Genomic DNA, 18,648 nt, shown 5'->3' with positions numbered 1-18,648 from the left:
ACTGCACTCCAGCCTGGGCCACAGAGCGAGACTCCGTCTCAAAAAAAAAAAAAAAAAAAATATATATATATATATATATATATACACACATACATACATACACACACACAGAGAAGACAGGCAATGACAATGATGTAACCTCAGAAACTTCACTCTTACATTTTAAGGGAGTGTTCGTTTGTCAAATAGTTTTCCCCTTAAAAATGAAGACACACCCAGTGTGTCTTGCTCCTGGAATAGGAACTATTGATGATTTTCTCTCATAATGGTAGGACTTCTTTGTTGTTACTAATGCTGCCTTTCCCCCACCTTCCCCCCCACTATCTGGGGCTCTGACATCTAAAATTACATGCAAATTTGCTGAGTCACTATGCTAAGTGAAGAGAATTTTTTTGAAACGGAGTTTCACTCTTGTTGCCCGGGCTGGAGTGCAATGGTGTGATCTCAGCTCACCAAAACCTCTGCCTCCCGGGTTCAAGCTATTCTCCTGCCTCAGCCTCTTGAGTAGCTGGGTTTATAGGCGCCGGCCACCACACCCGGCTAATTTTGTATTTTTAGTAGAGATGGGGTTTCTCCACGTTGGTCAGGCTGGTCTCGAACTCCTGACCTCAGGTGATCCGCCCGCCTCAGCCTCCCAAAGTGCTGGGATTACAGGCATAAGCCACTGAGCCCGGCCAATATTTTTCTTTAATAAAAGGGGAATAACTGATTTCCTGCAGCAAATAGGTTTGCTCATTTCCAGCTGGCATAAACAAATGTATGCTCGAAGACTGGTGCTCTTCCAGGGTCTAAAGAGGGTGATGATATCTTTAGAGGTAACTGCAATGGATGATTAAGAATATAGAAAGCAATTAGCTTACCGATTACTACGTCTGTTGTTGAAAAGAGAATTAGACTGTAGCTGTTCGTAAAGCATTTTGATTTCTGCTAGTCCTGGTAAAAATACAAGTATAGCACCTGGGTATATAAAAAGAATCAATATGTGGGTAAGCATAGGCACAGAAAAGAAACAAGAAAAAAATTTTTAAAAAAGAATATGATAAATGAAGCAAATGAAAAACTAATATAGATTATAAAGCTGTTTTTAACCAAAATATGCAATAATCTGAGAATTTCGCCTGTGGTCTCAGCTACTCGGCAGGCTGAGGTAGGAGGGTCGCTTGAGCCAGGGAGGCGGAGTTTGCAGTAAGCCAAGATTGTGCCACTGCACTCTAGCCTGGGCAACAGAGCGAGACCCTTTCTCAAAAAAAAAAAAAAAAAAGAGAAATTTTCACTATCAGTTTTATTTTCTTTGTAAAGTCCCAGAGGATTTAAACAAATAAATAATTACATGTTTTATATATTCTCTGACTTAATAAGGACAAAATGGAGATTTATCTTTCTATAACCAGAAAAACTGAGGTGTGGAAAAGTATAATGTCTGTCAGTATAATGCCAAGAATTATTAGCTAAGCTCTTTTTTTATTTTAATTTTTATTTTTTGAGACAAGGCCTTGCTCTGTCACCCAGGCTGAAGTGCAGTTGCGCGATCATGGCTCACTGCAGCCTCAACCTCCTGGGTTCAATTGATTCTCCCGCCTCAGCCTCCTGAGTAGCTGGGATTACAGGCACACGCCAGCTAATTTTTGTATTTTTAGTAGAGACAGGTTTCACCATGTTGGTCAGGCTGGTCTCGAACTCCTGACCTCATGATCTGCCTGCCTTGGCCTCCAAAAGTGCTGGGATTACAGGCATGAGCCACTGCGCTTGGCCCCACTGGCAACTTTCTATTTTTTTATTTTTTTAGAGACGAGGTCTCACTATACTGCCCAGGATGTTCTTGAACTCTTGAGCCCAAGCAATCTTTCTGCTTTAGCCTCCCGAGTAGTTGGGACTACAGGCATGCACCAGCACAGCTGACCTTGACATTCTATTTCTATAGGAAGAGTTATTCTCCTAACCTTATAAGACAGGAAGACTATTTTATTAATAAATAAAATCCATAAACATTTTACTGGAAATGAGAAAAAGAAACTATAATTGACTGGCCAATCTGGTAATCTAAATTCAGATATATTTTAGAGACAGCCCATTAACTAATCATATCATGTTAACAGTTTATGGGCTTTTAAATTTTACATTAAATAAAATAAGCATGAAAACTGATTATAGTATATTTCTGCGTGAAGAGCAGTCACTCAGCAATAGTCACCTTCTTTTGTGCTTTATTCAGGGAGAAAAATGGTACTGTTTTCACCAGCCCCCCTTTAATCCCACAAATATTTATTGGGTGCCTATGTCAGCTCCATGTGAAGTGCAATGGGATATAAAACAAGCATCTGTCAGCAGAGAACTCATGACCTATTATTCAGTCATAGTTATCCTTCCCACTAAATAAATGAGGAATCTGAATTACCACAAAACTGGAACTCTGATGAAGGCTGAAAGAGATCTTATAGTATTTTAAAAAATACCTCATAGTAACAAAGAATGTTCACATATATTATCCCATTTAATCCTCATAGCCATCCATTGAGAAGGTTATTAGTGGCCAGGCATGGTGGCTCAGGCCTGTAATCCCAGCACTTTAGGAGGCTGAGGTGGGTGGATCACCTGAGGTCAAGAGTTCAAGACTAGCCTGACCAACATGGTGAAACCCCATCTCTACTAAAAATACAAAAATTAGCCTGGCATGGTGGTGCATGCCTGTAATCCCAGCTACTTGGGAGGCTGGAGGCACGAGAATCACTTGAACCCAGGAAGTGGAGGTTGCAGTGAGCTGAGACCATGCCATTGCACTTCACCCGGGGCCACAGAGTGAGACTCCGTCTCAATAAAAAAAAAAAAAGAAGGCTACTAGTACCCCTACTAGTGACTCAGTAACTTCAGACTCAGGTCACAGAGTTAGTAAGCATGGAGCTTGGACACAAACCTAGGGTTTCTGGCATCAGATCCATGTTCTTTCCATTACATACCCCATGATCCTCTGCTAAAATGCCACAAAATTTTATTGAGGTCAGGTGTGGTGGTTCATGCCTGTACTGTAATTACAGCACTTTGAGAGGTTGAAGTGGGAAGACTGCTTGAGCCTAGGAGTTTGAAACCAGTCTGGGCAACACAGGGAGACACCATCTCTACAAAAAATTAAAAATTTAGTAGGGCTCGAGAGGCTGAGGGAGGTTGTAGGATTGCTTAAGCCAGGAAGTTGGGGCTGCAGTGACCCGTGATCATGCCACTGTACTCTAGCCTGAGTGACAAAGTGAAACTCTGTCTCAAAAAGAAAAATTAAAAAAATTATTTATTAAAAGATAAGCAAAAAGAAAAATACAAAGGAAAAAAAAGCCACAAAATTAAACAATGATGAAACATACTATTATATATGGATTGAAAAAATTTTTGTCTATATTTTTATGTGCCTCATCTGTCCGGGATATCTTTAATGTTCACAAATATGTCACATATGTCACTGACTTCCTAGTCACTATATCTACTCTGCTTTAAATTTAGGTAATTTTCTTTCTTTATTTCTTTCTTTTTTTTTTTTTGAGACGAAGTCTTGCTCTTGTCCCCCAAGCTGCCAGGCTGGAGTGGAATGGAGGGATTTTGGCTTGCTGCAACCTCCGCCTCCTGGGTTCAAGCGATTCTCCTGCCTCAGCCTCCCAACTAGCTGGGATTACAAAATTTAGGTAATTTTCTAACATTTCTTCTTCATTTCTGATTTTTTTGCTATGCTTGATTTTTTTCAATAATAGTCTTCTCCTTTGGAATGAAACAACATAGGCTGGGCATGGTGGCTCACGCCTGTAATCCCGGCACTTTGGGAGGCCAAAGCGGGCGGATCACCTGAGGTCAGGAGTTCCAGACCAGCCTGGCCAACATAGTGAAACCCTGTCTCTACTAAAAAAACAAAAAAATTAGCCGGGCATGGTGGCGTGCACCTGTAATCCCAGCTACTCGGGAGGCTGAGGCAGGAGAATCACTTGAACCCGGGAGGCGGAGGTTGCAGTGAGCCAAGATCACACCATTGCACTCCAGAGCGAGACTTCATCTCAAAAAAAAAAAAAAAAATTACAAAAATTAGCTGGGGGACATGGTGGTGCACACCTGTAGTCCCAGTTACTCAGGAGGCTGAGATAGGAGAATTGCTTCAACCTGGGAGGCAGAGGTTGCAGTGAGCTGAGATCCCACCACTGCACTCCAGCCTGGGCGACAGAGCAAGACAGTCACAAAAAAAAAAAAAAAAAGAAACAAGATATTCAGTCCAGTGAAGTGATACTGTATTAGCCAACACTCACTACTTGCCAAGTAAAAATAAGGTATTTAAATAATTTTATATGGCTCACAAGTCTCTTTAGACAACCACACAGCTGGCCGGGTGCACTGGCTCACGCCTGTAGTCCCAGCACTATGGGAGGCCAACACGGGCGGATCATCTGAGTCAGGAATTCGATACCAGCTTGGCCAACACTGTGAAACCCCGTCTCTACTAAAAATACAAAAATTAGCTGGGTGTGGTGGCACATGCCTGTAGTCCCAGCTACACGGGAGGCTGAGGCAGGACAATTGCTTGAACCCAGGAGGCGGAAGTTGCAGAGCCAAGATTGCACCACTACACCTCCATTGCCTGGGTAACAGAGACTCTGTCTCAAAAAAAAAAAAAAAAGAAAAGAAAAGAAAACCACATAATGATTAAAGTGTAAGCAGAAGAGAGCAGCCATTCTCATTTCTCTTAAGTTCTTTATGATCACATAGATTAATATATATATATATATTTTTTTTTTTAGAGACAGAGTCTTGCTCTGTTACCCAGGTTGGAGTGAAGTGGCGCAATCTTGGTTCACTGCAACCTCCACATCCTGGGTTCAAGCAACTCTCCTGCCTCAGCCTCCCAAGTAGCTGGGATTACAGGCGCCCATCACCATGTCTGGCTAATTTTTAGTAGAGATGGGGTTTTGCCATGTTGGCTAGGCTGGTCTCGAACTCCTGACTTTAGGTGATCCACCCACCTCGGCCTCCCAAACTGCTGGCATTTCAGGCATGAGCTACCATGCCCAGCCAACATAAAGTAATTTTTTGATCTATTATTCCATTTAATCATTACATTCATTTAGTCATGCAACAAATATTTACTCTGTACCTAAATGCTGTAGGCACTGTTCTAGGGTCTGAGAAATACAGTGGTGAACAAGAAATGTCTATTCTTCTTTTTTTTTTTTTTCTGAGACGGAGTTTTGCTGTTGTTGCTTGGTGGTGAGCCACTGTGCCTGGCCGAAATCTCTACTCTTAAGGAGCTTACATCCTACTGAAGTATGCAAAACTCCAATTTCAGACAGTGTTAAGTGCTACAATGAAAATGAATTCTTTTATTTTTTTTTGAGGTGGAGTCTTGCTCTTGTAGCCCAGGCTGGAGTGCGGTGGCGCGATCTTGGCTCACTGCAACCTCCGCCTCCCGGGTTCAAGAGATTCTCCTGCCTCAGCCTCCTGTGTAGCTGGGATTACAGGTACCTGCCACCATGCCCAGCTAATTTTTGTATTTTTAGTAGAGACGGTGTTTCTCCATGTTGGCCAGGCTGGTCTCGAACTCCTGACCTCAGGTGATCCACCTGCCTCGGCCTCCCAAAGTGCTGGGACTACAGGTGTGAGCCACAGCACCTGGCCTATTTTTAGATATTAGGATAGAGTAAGGGGATTGGGGCAAGACAACAGATAGGGTGGTCTGTAGAGGTAAATTGAGGAGAAACCTGAAGAAAATAAAGGATTTAGTTAAGAGAAGATTTGGAGTATTCATTCTAGGGATAAGGGACTGCAAGTGAGGTTAAGAAGGCTACTGGGATGGGAAGACAGTGAGTAAAGTAGCGATTGCTCTGTGTTTAGTACAGTAGTAGTAATAGTGTTTAACTATAATAAGTGTTCAGTTGATCCTTGAACAACATAGGTTTGCACTGCATGGGTCTACTCATTGGCAATTTTCTTTCAATGAATATATTGGAAAATTTTTGGAGATTTGTGACAATTAGAAAAAAACTAGCACACAAACTGCATAGCCTAGAAATATGAAAAAAAATTAAGAAAGAGATATGTCATGAATGCATAAGACATATATAGATAGTAGCCTATTTTATTATTTATATCATAAAATACACACAAACCTATTATAAAAGGTTAAAATAATCAAAACTCACACACACACACTTATGGACCACACCTGGCGCCATTTGCATCTAGAGAAATGTGAACAAATGTAAAAATGCAGTATTAAATCAGGCCGGGCATGGTGGCTCATGCCTGTAATCCCAGCACTTTGGGAGGCTGAGGTGGGTAGATCACCTGAGGTTGGGAGTTCAAGACCAGCCTGACCAACACAGTGAAACTCCATCTCTACTAAAAAAATACAAAATTAGCCGGGTGTGGTGGCACATGCCTGTAATCCCAGCTACTTGGGAGGCTGAGGCAGGAGAATTGCTTGAACCTGGGAGGCGGAGGTTGTGGTGAGCCGAGATCACACCATTGCACTCCAGCCTGGTCAACAAGAGCAAAACTCCATCTCAAAAAAAAAAAAAATAAAAATAAGTGGTATTAAATCAAAACTGCATACAATGAACTATAATACAGTATACTACTGTAATAACTTTAAAAAATGATTTTGTAGCCACCTCCTGTTGCTACTGCAGTGAGCTCAAGTGTTGTGAGAATCCACTTAAAAAATGTATTGTGACACTAATCATCTCCAAGTAAGTCATTTGTTTTGTCAGAATATTGTATATCATAGTAAAAAGTGATCTCTGTGGTTCTTGTGCATTTTTCATTGTGTTTAGTGGAATACAGTAAACCTTGAATAACATCATGGCTATACGAAGTGCCACTAGTGATGCTGTAAGTATTCCCGAGAAGCAGAGAAAAGTCATGACATCACAAGCAAAAGGTGAATTGCTCAATATGTTCCGCAGATGGAGGTCTATAACCGTGGTTGCCTGCCATTTCCAGATAAATGAATCCAGAGTAAGGGCCATTGTGAAAGAAGAAAAAGAAATTTGTGAAGCTGTCACTGCAGCTATGCCAGCAGGTGTGAAAATCTTATGCTTTTTGAGAAATACCTTTTTATCTCATTGAAAATGCAGTTTTTATGTGGGAGCAAGATTGCTATAAGGCATACCTGTATGAGTCAAGAAAAAGCAAAGTATTATACGACAACTTAAAGCAAACGGAAGGGAAGGATCTAAAGCTGGGAAATTTAATGCCAGCAAAGGATAGTTTGACAATTTTAGAAAGAGGTTTGGCTTTTAAAATATCAAGATAACAGAAGCAGCAGCTTCTGCTGACCAAGAGGCAGCAGATAATGAGTTCCCAGATGCCATTAAGAAAATCATTGAGGAGAAATGTATCTGCCTGAAAAGGTTTCAAATAACTGATGAAAGCACCCTCTTCTGGAAAAAAAATGCCACAAAGGACATTTATTAGTAAGGAAGAGAAGTGAGTACCAGGATTTAAGGCAGGAAGGGATAGGCTAAATCTACTCTTTTGTGCAAATGTAGTTGGGTTCATGATCAGCACTGCCCTGTCTATAAAGTTAACCCCTGGCCTTGAACAGAAAGAAGAAACACCAGCTGCCAGTGTTCTGATTGTACAAGAAAGGCTGGCCAATGGGAACCCCTTTTCTGGACTGGTTCCATCAATGCTTTGTCCCTGGAATCAGGAAGCACCTTGCCAAAGTTCTTTTCATACTGGACAGTGCCACTGGCCACCCAGAACCCCATGAGTTCAACACCAAAGACACCGAAGTGATCTACTTTTCCCTAAATATGTCTCTAATTTAGCCTCTATATGAGGAGTTCATGAGGACCTTTAAGGCTCATTATACAGGTACTCTATGGAAAGGACTGTCAATGCTACGAAAGAGAATTCTGATAGAGAGAACATCATGAAAGTCTGGAAGGATTATTCCATTGAAGATGCCACGGTTGTTATTGAAAAAGTGCGAAAGCCATCAAGCTTAAAACGATAAACTGATGCTGGACAAAGCTGTGTCCAGATGTGCATGACCTCACAGGATTTATAAGACAAGTGAGAAAATCATAAAAGAGACTATGGATATGGAATAAAGGTGGGGAGATGGTGGCAGTGGTGAATGATTTCAAGATATGGATCTTGGAGAAATTCAAGAGCTAGCCAACACCACACCAGGGGAATTAACAGAAGATGACTTGATGGAGATGAGTGCTTCTGAACCAGTGCCAGACAATGAGGAAGAAGATGTAAAAGAAGCAGCAGTGCCAGCAAACACATTGACATTAGACAATCTGGCAGAAAGACTCAAGACTGCTTTTAACTTCTATTATGACGTGGACCATTCTATGATAGAGCACTGAAACCAAAGCAAACAGGGGAAGGATTGGTACTATATAGAAACATTTTTAGAGAAATGAAAGAGCAAAGTCAGACAGAAATTACAATATGTTTCCTTAATGTTGCAATGAGCGTGCCTGCCTCTTCTGCCTCCCCTTCCACTTCTTCCACCTCTGCCACCCGAGACAGCAAGAGGAATCCCTCCTCTTCCTCCTCCTCCTCCTCAGCCTACTGAATGTGAAGGCAACAAAGATGAAGACCTTTATGATAATCTGCTTCCACTTAATGAATAGTAAATATATTTTCTCTTCCTTATGACTTTTTATATAACATTTTCTTTTCTTTAGTTTACTTTACTGTAAGAATACAGTATGTACGCCAGATGCAGTGGCTCACGCCTGTAATCCCAGCACTTTGGGAGGCCAAGGTGGGCGGATCATGTGAGGTCAGGAGTTCAAGACCAGACTGGCCAACATGGCAAAACCCTGTCTCTACTAAAAATACAAAAATTAGCCAGGCGTGGAGGTGCACACCTGTAGTCCCAGCTACTTGGGAAGCTGAGGCCAGAGGATTGCTTGAACCCAGGAGGAAGAGGTTACAGTGAGCTGACATCATGCCACTGCACACTCCAGCCTGGGCAAGAGAGTGAGACCCTGTCTCAAAAAAAAAAAAAAAAAAAAAAAAAAAAAGAAACAAAAGAGAATACAGTATGTAATACATATAACATACAAAATGTGGTGTGTGGTTTTTTTTCTGTTTTTTTGAGACAGGGTCTTACTCTGTTGCCTAAGCTGGAGTGCAGTGGTGCGATCATGGCTCATGGCAGCCTCCACCTCTCAGGCTAAGGCAATCCTCCCACTCCAACCCCTTGCTGGGACTACAGGCATGTGCCACCACGCCTGACTGATTATTGCCCTTTTTTGTAGAGATGGGGTTTCACTGTGTTTCCCAGGCTGATCTTGAACTCCTGGACTCAAATGATTCACCTTCCTTGGCCTCTCAAAGTGCTGGGATTACAAGTGTGAGCCATTGCACCTGGCATGTATTATTATAATTATAATGTCATCAGTATTAGGGGTAGTATCTACTAAGCCTTAACTATACTGTGCTAAGTGCCTTACATATGGTTTCTTTTAATCCCCAAAATAGTTTTACATAACAGGATTTATTACTGTCTTCATTTTACAACAAGGAAATTGAAGCATAGAAAAGATAGGACTAGGCCGGGCACGGTGGCTCACGCCTATAATCCCAGCACTTTGGGAGGCCGAGGCAGGTGGATCACCTGAGATCAGGAGTTGGAGACCAGCCTGGCCAACAGGGAGAAAACCTGTCTCTACTAAAAAATACAAAATTAGCCAGGTGTGGTGGCACATGCTTGTAATCCCAGCTACTCAGGAGGCTGAGGCAGGAGAATCGCTTGAACCCGGGAGGCGGAGATTGCAGTGAGCTAAGGTCACGCCATTGCACTCCAGCCTGGGCAAAAAGAGCAAAACCCTGTCTCAAAAAAAAAAAAAAAAAAAAAAAAAAGATAAAGACTTTATTCAAGGTTACAAGATTCCTGAATAGCAGAGCTGGGAAGTTTACCAGACTGCAAAGCCTGTATTCTTAACCCCACTGCCTTGTAGCCTGTGTGCAGAGTCTGCATGTAATTCAAGCACTCATGAATAGACTCCCATTTAGCCAAGGACTAAGTATTTCAATTGTCACTCAAGCCTGAATAAAGAAGCAGTTACCTGGAGGGTAGGAGTGCTTTCCATCCACAATCCACTCTAATAAGGCCTCTATTAATTCAAGATTCACCTTTTCAAAATCCATGATGGACATTGTTTTGATGACTGACTTGCTAACCCCTGAAAGAAAGAAAGGTAAAAATGAGAAGGATATTTATACCTTGTTGATGTATTTTATTGTATATTTATACCATATACAATATGCCTGTGAATTAGGTGAGTGTTGGTTTAATAGCACAGATATTAACATTTAATGTACTGAAATGAATTTTTTTCTTTTCTTTATTTATTTAGAGACAGGGTCTTGCTCTGTCACCCAGGCTGGAATGCAGTGGTGTGATCACAGCTCACTGCAGCCTCGACCTCCCAGGCTCAAGTGATCCTCCGATCTCAGCCTCCTGAGAGGCTGGGACTGCAGGCATGCACCACCATGCCTGGTTAATTTAATTTTATTTTTTGTAGACATGGGGTCTCGCTGTGTTGCCCAGGCTGATCTCGAACTCCCGGGCTAAGGCAATCCTCCTGCCTCAGCCTCCCAAAGTGCTGGGATTACAGCCACCACAACCAGCCCACTTTTTTCTTTTAGTTTCCCAGAAAATCCAGCCTCATCAGAAGTAATTTTTGCTTGAACAATGACCCAAAAAGCAGGCTCCTGCCCCTGTTGGAAAGACCCAGATGGGCCAGTTTTTACTCTCCTCATTCCTTCCCCTCTTTTACCCTTCAAATATTTATTGAAAGCTTAAGTTCTGGAAACAAAATTCAAAGTCAAATACATTTTAGAAACTTCTTCTAGATTCAATCGAATCATGAATGAGATATGCTGGAAGTCCAGGTAACACTAACCTATGGCAATCAATGGACAGAGACCACAGCTTTCACCAGCATTTTTATAACAGTGACTCGCTGAACCTTTAGGTTCCTTTGAGAAAATGATAAGTGATGGATCTTCCCTGAAAAATAAATGTGATTGTAATATCTTCATTAACACCCATGGAGTCTACTCATAGACCCTCACAATCTCCCCACTCACAATCTCCTAATCTATCTGTGATCTGGTAAACGATGTAGTTCTGTAGGATGTACTACAAGCCTCGGCTCTTTTATTTTTTTATTTTATTTTATTTTTGAGACAGAGTCTTGCTCTGTCACCCAGGCTGGAGTGCAGTGGTGTGATCTTGGCTCACTGCAACCTCCGCCTCCCGGATTCAAGTGATTCTCCTGCCTCAGCCTCCTGAGTAGCTGGGATTACAGGCACGTAGTACCACGGCCAGCTAATTTTTGTATTTTTAGTAGAGATGGGGTTTCACCATGTTGGTCAGGCTGGTCTCGAACTCCTAACCTCGTGATCCACCCGCCTCGGCCTCCCAAACTGCTGAGATTACAGGCGTGAGCCACTGCGCCCGGCCACCTCAGCTCTTTTAAAAGCAATAGTATATTGTTGGGGTGACTAACTCTTCAAAGACTGCTGCCCTTTCTTCTCAGGCTCTCCTAATGACCTATCGCCCTAACTACAGTCTAACTGGAACAAAATAACTATAGTTGGTACCAAGGAAGGGAAACTTCCTATATGATGCTGAGAAGTTTGAAGAGGGACAAAAGCAGTTTCGGCTGGGCGTGGTGGCTCATGCCTGTAATCCCAGCACTTTCAGAGGCTGAGATGGGTGGATCACCTGAGGTCAGGAGTTTGAGACCAGCCTGACCAATATGGGGAATCCCCATCTCTACTAAAAATACCAAAAAAAAAAAATTAGCCAGGCATGGTGGTGGGTGCCTGTAATCCCAGCTACTTGGGAGGCTGAGGCAGGAGATTCGCTTGAACCCAGGAGGCGGAGGTTGTGGTAAGCCAAGATCGCGCTACTGCACTCCTGCTGGGCGACAAAGCGAGACTCCGTCTCAAAAAAAAAAAAAAAGGAGTTTTGAAACAATGTTGTTCTGGTAGAATGAATACCATGTTGGTCAAAAATGAAAAAAAGGAAGAAACAGGCTGCACAAACAAGGGTGTGGTTGGGTGAGAAAGGTGGAGCAGAATCACTTTTCTTTGCCAAGATTCCAAAAAGCCAGACTTTTCAAAAAGAAGAAAGGATCAGCTAATCGAAAAAAGAAAACTGAACATAGTTTTGTTTTTTAAAATTATTATTATTGAGACAGGGTCTCACTCTTCTCCTCAGGCTGGAGTGCAGTGGCGTGATCATGGCTTACTGCAGCCTTGGCCCTTGGGGTTCAAATGATCTCTCACCTCAGCCTCCTGAGTAGCAGGGACTATAGGTGCACACCACCACACCAGCTAATTTAAAAAATTTTTTAAGAGACAAGGCAGCACCATGTTGCCCAGGCTGGTCTTGAACTCCTGGGCTCAAGCAATCCTCTGGCCTCAGCCGCTCAAAGTGCTGGGATTATAGGCATGAGCCACTGTGCCCAGCCAAATCAATAATATATTTTAAATGACTGATCATTAATTTTTTCAAAGAAAAACTAGAAAATGCCTTAAAAATTGAGCTAGGAAACATTATTTAATTTTCTGAAAGGTGAAAGAGAACATTGAGATCAACAAGTTCAAGGCATTTTTTTTTTTTTTGAGATGGATTCTTGCTCTGTTGCCCAGGCTGGAGTGCAGTGGTGCAATCTGGGCTCACTGTAGCCTCCGCCTCCTGGGTTCAAACGATTCTCATTCCTCAACCTCCCAAATAGTTGGGACTACAGGTGTGTGCCACCACACCTGGCTGATTTTTGTAAGGACTTTTTTTTTTTTTTTTAAACAAACAAACAAACAAACAAAAAACAGAGAACCAGAAGCTCAGAAAAGCTAAGCAATCAGCCCAGTACCATACAGAAGCTGGTGGCAGAGTCATGTTTCCTCACCTCAACTCCTCCATTCTCCTTCCTTAAAAAGGGGGTCCCAAAGGTACTTTCTGAACTTTAGTAACCTTTGTGCTTAAAATTAGAAAGTCATGGATCAGATTCAGTGATAATTTTAAAAGAAAACTCCAAAATTTTGAAAGAAGCCAAAGGGATTTTCTTTTTTTTGAGACAAGGTCTTGCTCTGTTGGGGCTGGAGTGCACTAGTGTGATCATAGCTCACTGCAACCTTGAATCCCTTTGCTCAAGCAATCCTCCCGCCTCAGCCTCCTGAGTAGCTGGGACTACAGGTGCCAACTACCATGCCCGGCTAATTTTAAAAAACATTTGTAGTAGAGACAAGGTCTCAATATATTGCCCAGGCTGGTCTTGAACTCCTGGGCTCATGTGATCCTCCTGCCTCAGCCTCCCAAAGTGTTGGGATTATAGGCGTGAGCCACCGTGCCCAACCTCAAAGGAATTTTCTTGTTCCATAATTTAATGGAATAAGGGAATTTGAATTATCAGTTGGTATGACGTACAAAAAGCACACAAATTTTTTAGTTAGACATATTTTAATTAGAATCATGGATCTGTACTTACTAGCTGGGCACTATCCTTGTGGGTTTGTATTATACTCCTCTAAATGAGTCCACTTTATAGATAAGGAAACTGAGGCACAGAGATGATAAAGAACTTGCTCAAGATCATTAGCTGGTTTTATGAGAGCCTTGGGAGTTGAACCCAGATCTATAAAACACAAGTCCATTCTCTTAGCTTTACATCTCTCAATATTGCGAAGATGAAATAAAATGTTAGGGAGCTATGCTTATCTTCCTAAACAACAGAATAATGGCTAATATCTTAATTCCTTGGTGATTACCATTCCACATCCAGGATTGGGAACTGTCTTTGGTAGATACAGAAAAAGGAAAATTCATTTGCCTTGTATCCTACAGAAGCAGTAACGGGTTGGAAGCTCTTACTCATTAACAATAAACACCCTTTTTTGGGAAGAACTAAGAACAGGGTGACAGTCTACGGAAAAAGGAGAAAGAAGGGCAGCTGAGACCTGCTTGTAGTCTAGGCTTCAAGGAAGAAAGCAAAAGTAGTGATCCTGGGGTTTCTATGGGCTCAGTTTAGCTTATATGGATAGAAGACCACATAGGAACAAAGAGTAGCCAGCTAGAGTCTGGCATGGGAGGAGGAAGTACCTAATAACATACATAAAAAGCTCAGCACAGGGTAGGCCTCAAAAGATGTTATTTTAAAAGCCCACGAATAATGCTAAAACTATTGGGATATTAAAGGATTTTAAAATCATGTCAAATATTGCTTCACAAATGACTTATTAACTACAAAAGAAATAGTAATTACCAGGGGAGAAACCTAGCAAACATTACCTTTACCAAGTGAACAAGTTAACATTGCCAATAATGGGACAAGCCAACACCACAGGGCCCATGTGCCCTTTGATATGATGCATTGAGAAATCAAGATCGTTTTTGGGATGCTCCAGCCAAAAATGTATAACCTAAATTTAATCATGGAAAAATACTAAACCCACATGGATGGACATTCCACAAAATAATCTTCAAAAATGTCAAGGTTACTAAAAGACAAAGGATGATGAGCTGTTCTAGATCAAAGGAGACTAAGAATACATGACTGAATGTAATATATGATCCATGATAGGATCCTGAATCAGGAAAATACAGCAAAAATAAACATTATTGAGATAATTGTTCAAGCCTGAGTATGGACTGTGAATTATATAATTGTATCAGTGTTAAATGTCCTCATTTTGATCACTGTACTGTGGTTATGTAAGAGAATGTCCTTGTTCTTAGGAAAGACACACTAAAGTATTAAGGGTAAAGGAGCATCATATCTGTAACTTACTCTCAGGAGATTCAGAAAAAAAAAAAAATACATGAACCCAGAGCAAATGATAAAGCAAAAAATGAAGTAAACATTAACAACTGGTGAATTGGGGTAAAGGATATATGAGAGTTCATCGTTTAGCCTTGCAAACTTTTCCATAAATTTGAAATCACATCAAAATAAAAAGCTACAAAATGTACAAGAATATAACTTATATTTTACTACCTCACAATTTTTCTCTAATGAGCACATATTTCTTTTATAATTAGAAAAAAAACCCATTGGCAAATATAGTAACAATTGTATTCTAAATATGTATCTGAACTATTTTTCTAGGTTTAAGGTTGCTCTGATGAATTAAAGGCAATGTAACTATGAAACAAGAATCATATTTTTCTTCTTCCGAATCATGGTAAGAAAGAATACTAGAAATCTTTGGCATAATTATAATATTCCCCCAGGAGGCATGTTACCTTTATAGCGGGCCAGGAGCTGCTTAAAATCTAACTGTTGATCTGGCACTGCATCTTTGACAGAATCCTGATCCTGGAGGTGAAGGGAGAGCCTCAGGTCTTCTTCCACTTCTTCAAATGCAGTTCTGTTCCGCCTTGCTTTAAGCTTTTCCTTTGAAATCTGTTTCATGGACCGCATATACGGGCTCCCATCCTGTAATACATACCTGAGAAAGACAAAGGAATGTGGTTGTGTGTATGTGTTTCTGTTGGTGAGGAGGGAATGAATTCACCTGTTTCACGTGCTCGTTCAGCAAAATGTCACTGTTTCTGCCCAATTCATGTGCCATCCTTCCACCAGGCCAGGATTCTGGCTGTACCCTATTTCTGGTTGTGAACACACTGCAATGCTTTTAGGTCTGTCTCGGAGACCAGCTAAGAATTTGGAGAAAAGCTCTATCCAGGAATAATGGCATGGACATTCAGAAAACACATTTGAGTTATAGCCTTAGTAACACCCCTCTTCATTTTTGATTTTTCTTCGGCAATCTTATTGATCCTCTTGTTTCTATGATAATTCCCAGGCAGCTGATTTCCTTTTGTTGCAATCAAATTTGGACCCAAGTTTCTAGCTGTTGGCTGAACATCAACCTAAGACTATTCTTAAAACATTTCAAAACTCTTACAACTGGATAGTTTAATATTTGTTAGTGACAATACTATTAGACATCATGGCAAAGCAGAAAAATGAATAGATTTGGAAACAAAAGCTCTGGATTTGAGTTCTGTCTGCCACTAAACCAATCTGCCATGAGACTTCCAACAAGTCAATTTCAAAAGGCTTTACTTTCTCATGTTTTGGGAAATTGGCATAGGTAAGTGGCTCGATTTTTTTTCCCTGGAGCCTCAAATGTTGCTCAAAGCCCCAAGGAAAGGTAAGGGAATGGGAGCAAAGTAAGTAACTGGGGGCTATTCTTTCAGCCCAATCATTCTTGTTTTATGTTTCATTTCTCTATGATTTCCTATAAGATTTCATTTGCATAAAGTGTACTGTAGCTTTTTTAAAAAAAGATTTAAAAACCTATGATTCTATAATCCTGACTTCCTCCAACCCCTTCTCTCCATTAAATGCCAACACTCTTTTCACATTCACCGTTTGTTTGTTTATTGAATATTTACTGAATGCCTATTTTGGACAAGGGACTATGGTGATGGTGGTGGTATGGTATAGAAAAATAAATATACTTTCAAGGAGCTTACAAACTAGTGAGAACAGAACAAAACAACACACTATACTGTAAGACAGAAATAAATGTTATTAGAGGCACAAGAAAAGTATTCTGTGACTTCTAAGAAAGAAATGATTAATTTTTAATAGCAGAAAATAGGAAATTTCATGGAGGTAGCATTCAAGCTGGGTGTTAAAGAATGACTAGAGAAGGAAGTGGGAAAAAGAAATACAGATAGTAATAGTATGGCATCTTTCAGAAATAACAAGTAGTCTGAGAGTGCTAAGGTTTTGTAGGTAGGAAACTAAAGAAGGAAGGGAACTTAAATATTGGCTGGGGTCAGATGATATGGGCCTTTAGTGTCCACAAAGTGTGAGTGATAGGGAACCAATGAAAATTTCTAAGAAGAGGAGGAATGTGAACAATTCTATGTTTAAAGATAATTCTGAGCCTGGGCAACATAGTGAGACCTTGTCTCTACTAAAAATAAAAAAATTAGCCAGGCGTGGTGGCACACATCTGTAGTCCCAGCTACTTGGTATTCTGAGGTAACAGGATCACTTGGGCCCGGAAGAACAAGGCTGCAGTGATCTATGATAGCACCACTGCACTCAGCCTGGGTGACAGAGTGAGGCTGTCTTAAAAAAAAAAACAAAAAACAAACAAAAAAAAACCCTATATATATATATATTCTGGAAGCAGTGAGTTTGAAAAAGTAAAGACAGGTAAACTAGTTGAAAGATGATTTCCTCAGAAACTCATATTCAATGGTAGTGGGATACGGCCCAGAAAATAATAATTCTAATAAGCTCCCTAAGTATCCTTATTGCACATTAAAGTTTGAGAGCCACTGGTTTTGGGTTTTTAGCTTGAGAATATAGTACCATTAAATGAATATGGAATTAGGAGGGGGGCTTATTAGAGAAGGAAGGAACAGAGAAGGAGAAAAATTCTGACTTGTATTTAAGCTGTCAGATATTAGGGGTGTTTCATTCTAGAGCTCAGAGGTCAGGAATGAAGATACTGATCTGGGAGTTCTCGGCACAGGGATGACAGCTGAAATCACATGAGTCTAAGGTGGCCAAGGGAGAGTTAATAGTGAGAAGAAACAGTGCAAGGAAAATCTTGCGGAATCCTCAAGATCAAAGACTAAGAAGAGAAAGTAGGGCTTTCAAAGAAGAGAGATCTGTTTATATGCAATACACATTAACATTTTCTACCTAGTACTTACAATTGTTTATACAGATATCTTAACACTCAGGCTATACTGCAAACTCTATGCGAGTACAATGATGATGATGATAATAATAGCTAACTTTTTTTTTTTTTTTTTTTTGAGACAGAGTTTTACTCTGCCGCCCAGACTGGAGTGAAATGGCGTGGTCTCAGCTCACTGCAACCTCTGCCTTCCAGGTTCAAGGGATTCTCCTGCCTCAGCCTCCAGATTGGCTGGCATTACAGGCATGCACCACCATGCCCAGCTAACTTTTGTATTTGTAGTAGAGACACGGTTTCACCATATTGGCCAAGCTGGTCTTGAACTCCCGCCCTCAGGTGATCTGCTCGCCTCAGCCTCCCAAAGTGCTGGGATTACAGGTGTGAGCTACCACACCCAGCCAATAACTGCTAACGTTTGAGAGCATGCACTATGTGCCAAGCACAGTTCTAAGCACTTTGCAAGTATTAATTCATTAATTTTTTAATGCTCTCAGCAGAATCAGCAAGAATAAATTCATTAAAACTAAAGTACAGAGAGATTAAGCTACTTGCCAAAGTTATAGTAAGTAGAGGGGGCCAGGCATGGTGGCTCATGACTGTAATCCCAGCACTTCGGGAGGCAAGGCAGGAGGACTGCTTGAGGTCAGGAGTTTGAGACCAGCCTGGGCAACATAATGAGACCCCTGTCTCTACAAAACCATTAAAAAAAATTAGGCATGGGGGTGTGTGTCTGTAGTTCAGCTACTCAGGAGGCTGAAGTAGAAGGACTGCTTGAGCCAGGTATTCGAGGCTGCAGTGAGCTATGATTACACCACTGCACACCAGCCTGGGCAACAGAGTAAGACTCTATCTCAAAAAAAAAAAAAAAAAAGAAAGAAAGAAAGAAAAAGTAAGTAGAGGGATTTAAATATTGGCAGTCTGTTTGCTGAAAGAGAGGGGAGAACAAAATATTCAAACAGAAAAAATTGAAGAAAA

The 18,648-nt window shown here is 41.0% G+C and overlaps 1 protein-coding gene across 5 annotated transcripts in view; it reads right to left on the bottom strand.

The window, feature by feature from the left end:
- Window positions 1-18,648, bottom strand: part of DHX57 (DExH-box helicase 57) — a 78,294-nt gene that overhangs the window by 30,315 nt on the left and 29,331 nt on the right. For all 5 annotated transcript variants that reach the window (XR_008676808.2, XM_019021186.4, XM_055377739.2 and 2 more), the window contains 3 exons: window positions 15,248-15,453; window positions 10,059-10,175; window positions 861-957 (listed from right to left, as the gene is read on the bottom strand). Coding sequence is in view for 4 of the 5 variants with exons in the window: in XM_019021186.4 (XP_018876731.3) it covers window positions 861-957; window positions 10,059-10,175; window positions 15,248-15,453 (420 nt within the window). In the remaining variant the exon portion in view is untranslated. The remainder of the gene's footprint in view (window positions 1-860; window positions 958-10,058; window positions 10,176-15,247; window positions 15,454-18,648) is intronic.

Source organism: Gorilla gorilla, chromosome 12 (genome assembly GCF_029281585.2).
Source record: "Gorilla gorilla gorilla isolate KB3781 chromosome 12, NHGRI_mGorGor1-v2.1_pri, whole genome shotgun sequence".
NCBI classification, from domain to species: domain Eukaryota; kingdom Metazoa; phylum Chordata; class Mammalia; order Primates; family Hominidae; genus Gorilla; species Gorilla gorilla.
Note: the sequence above shows the minus strand (reverse complement) of the source record. Positions and strands in the feature narration are given on the sequence as shown.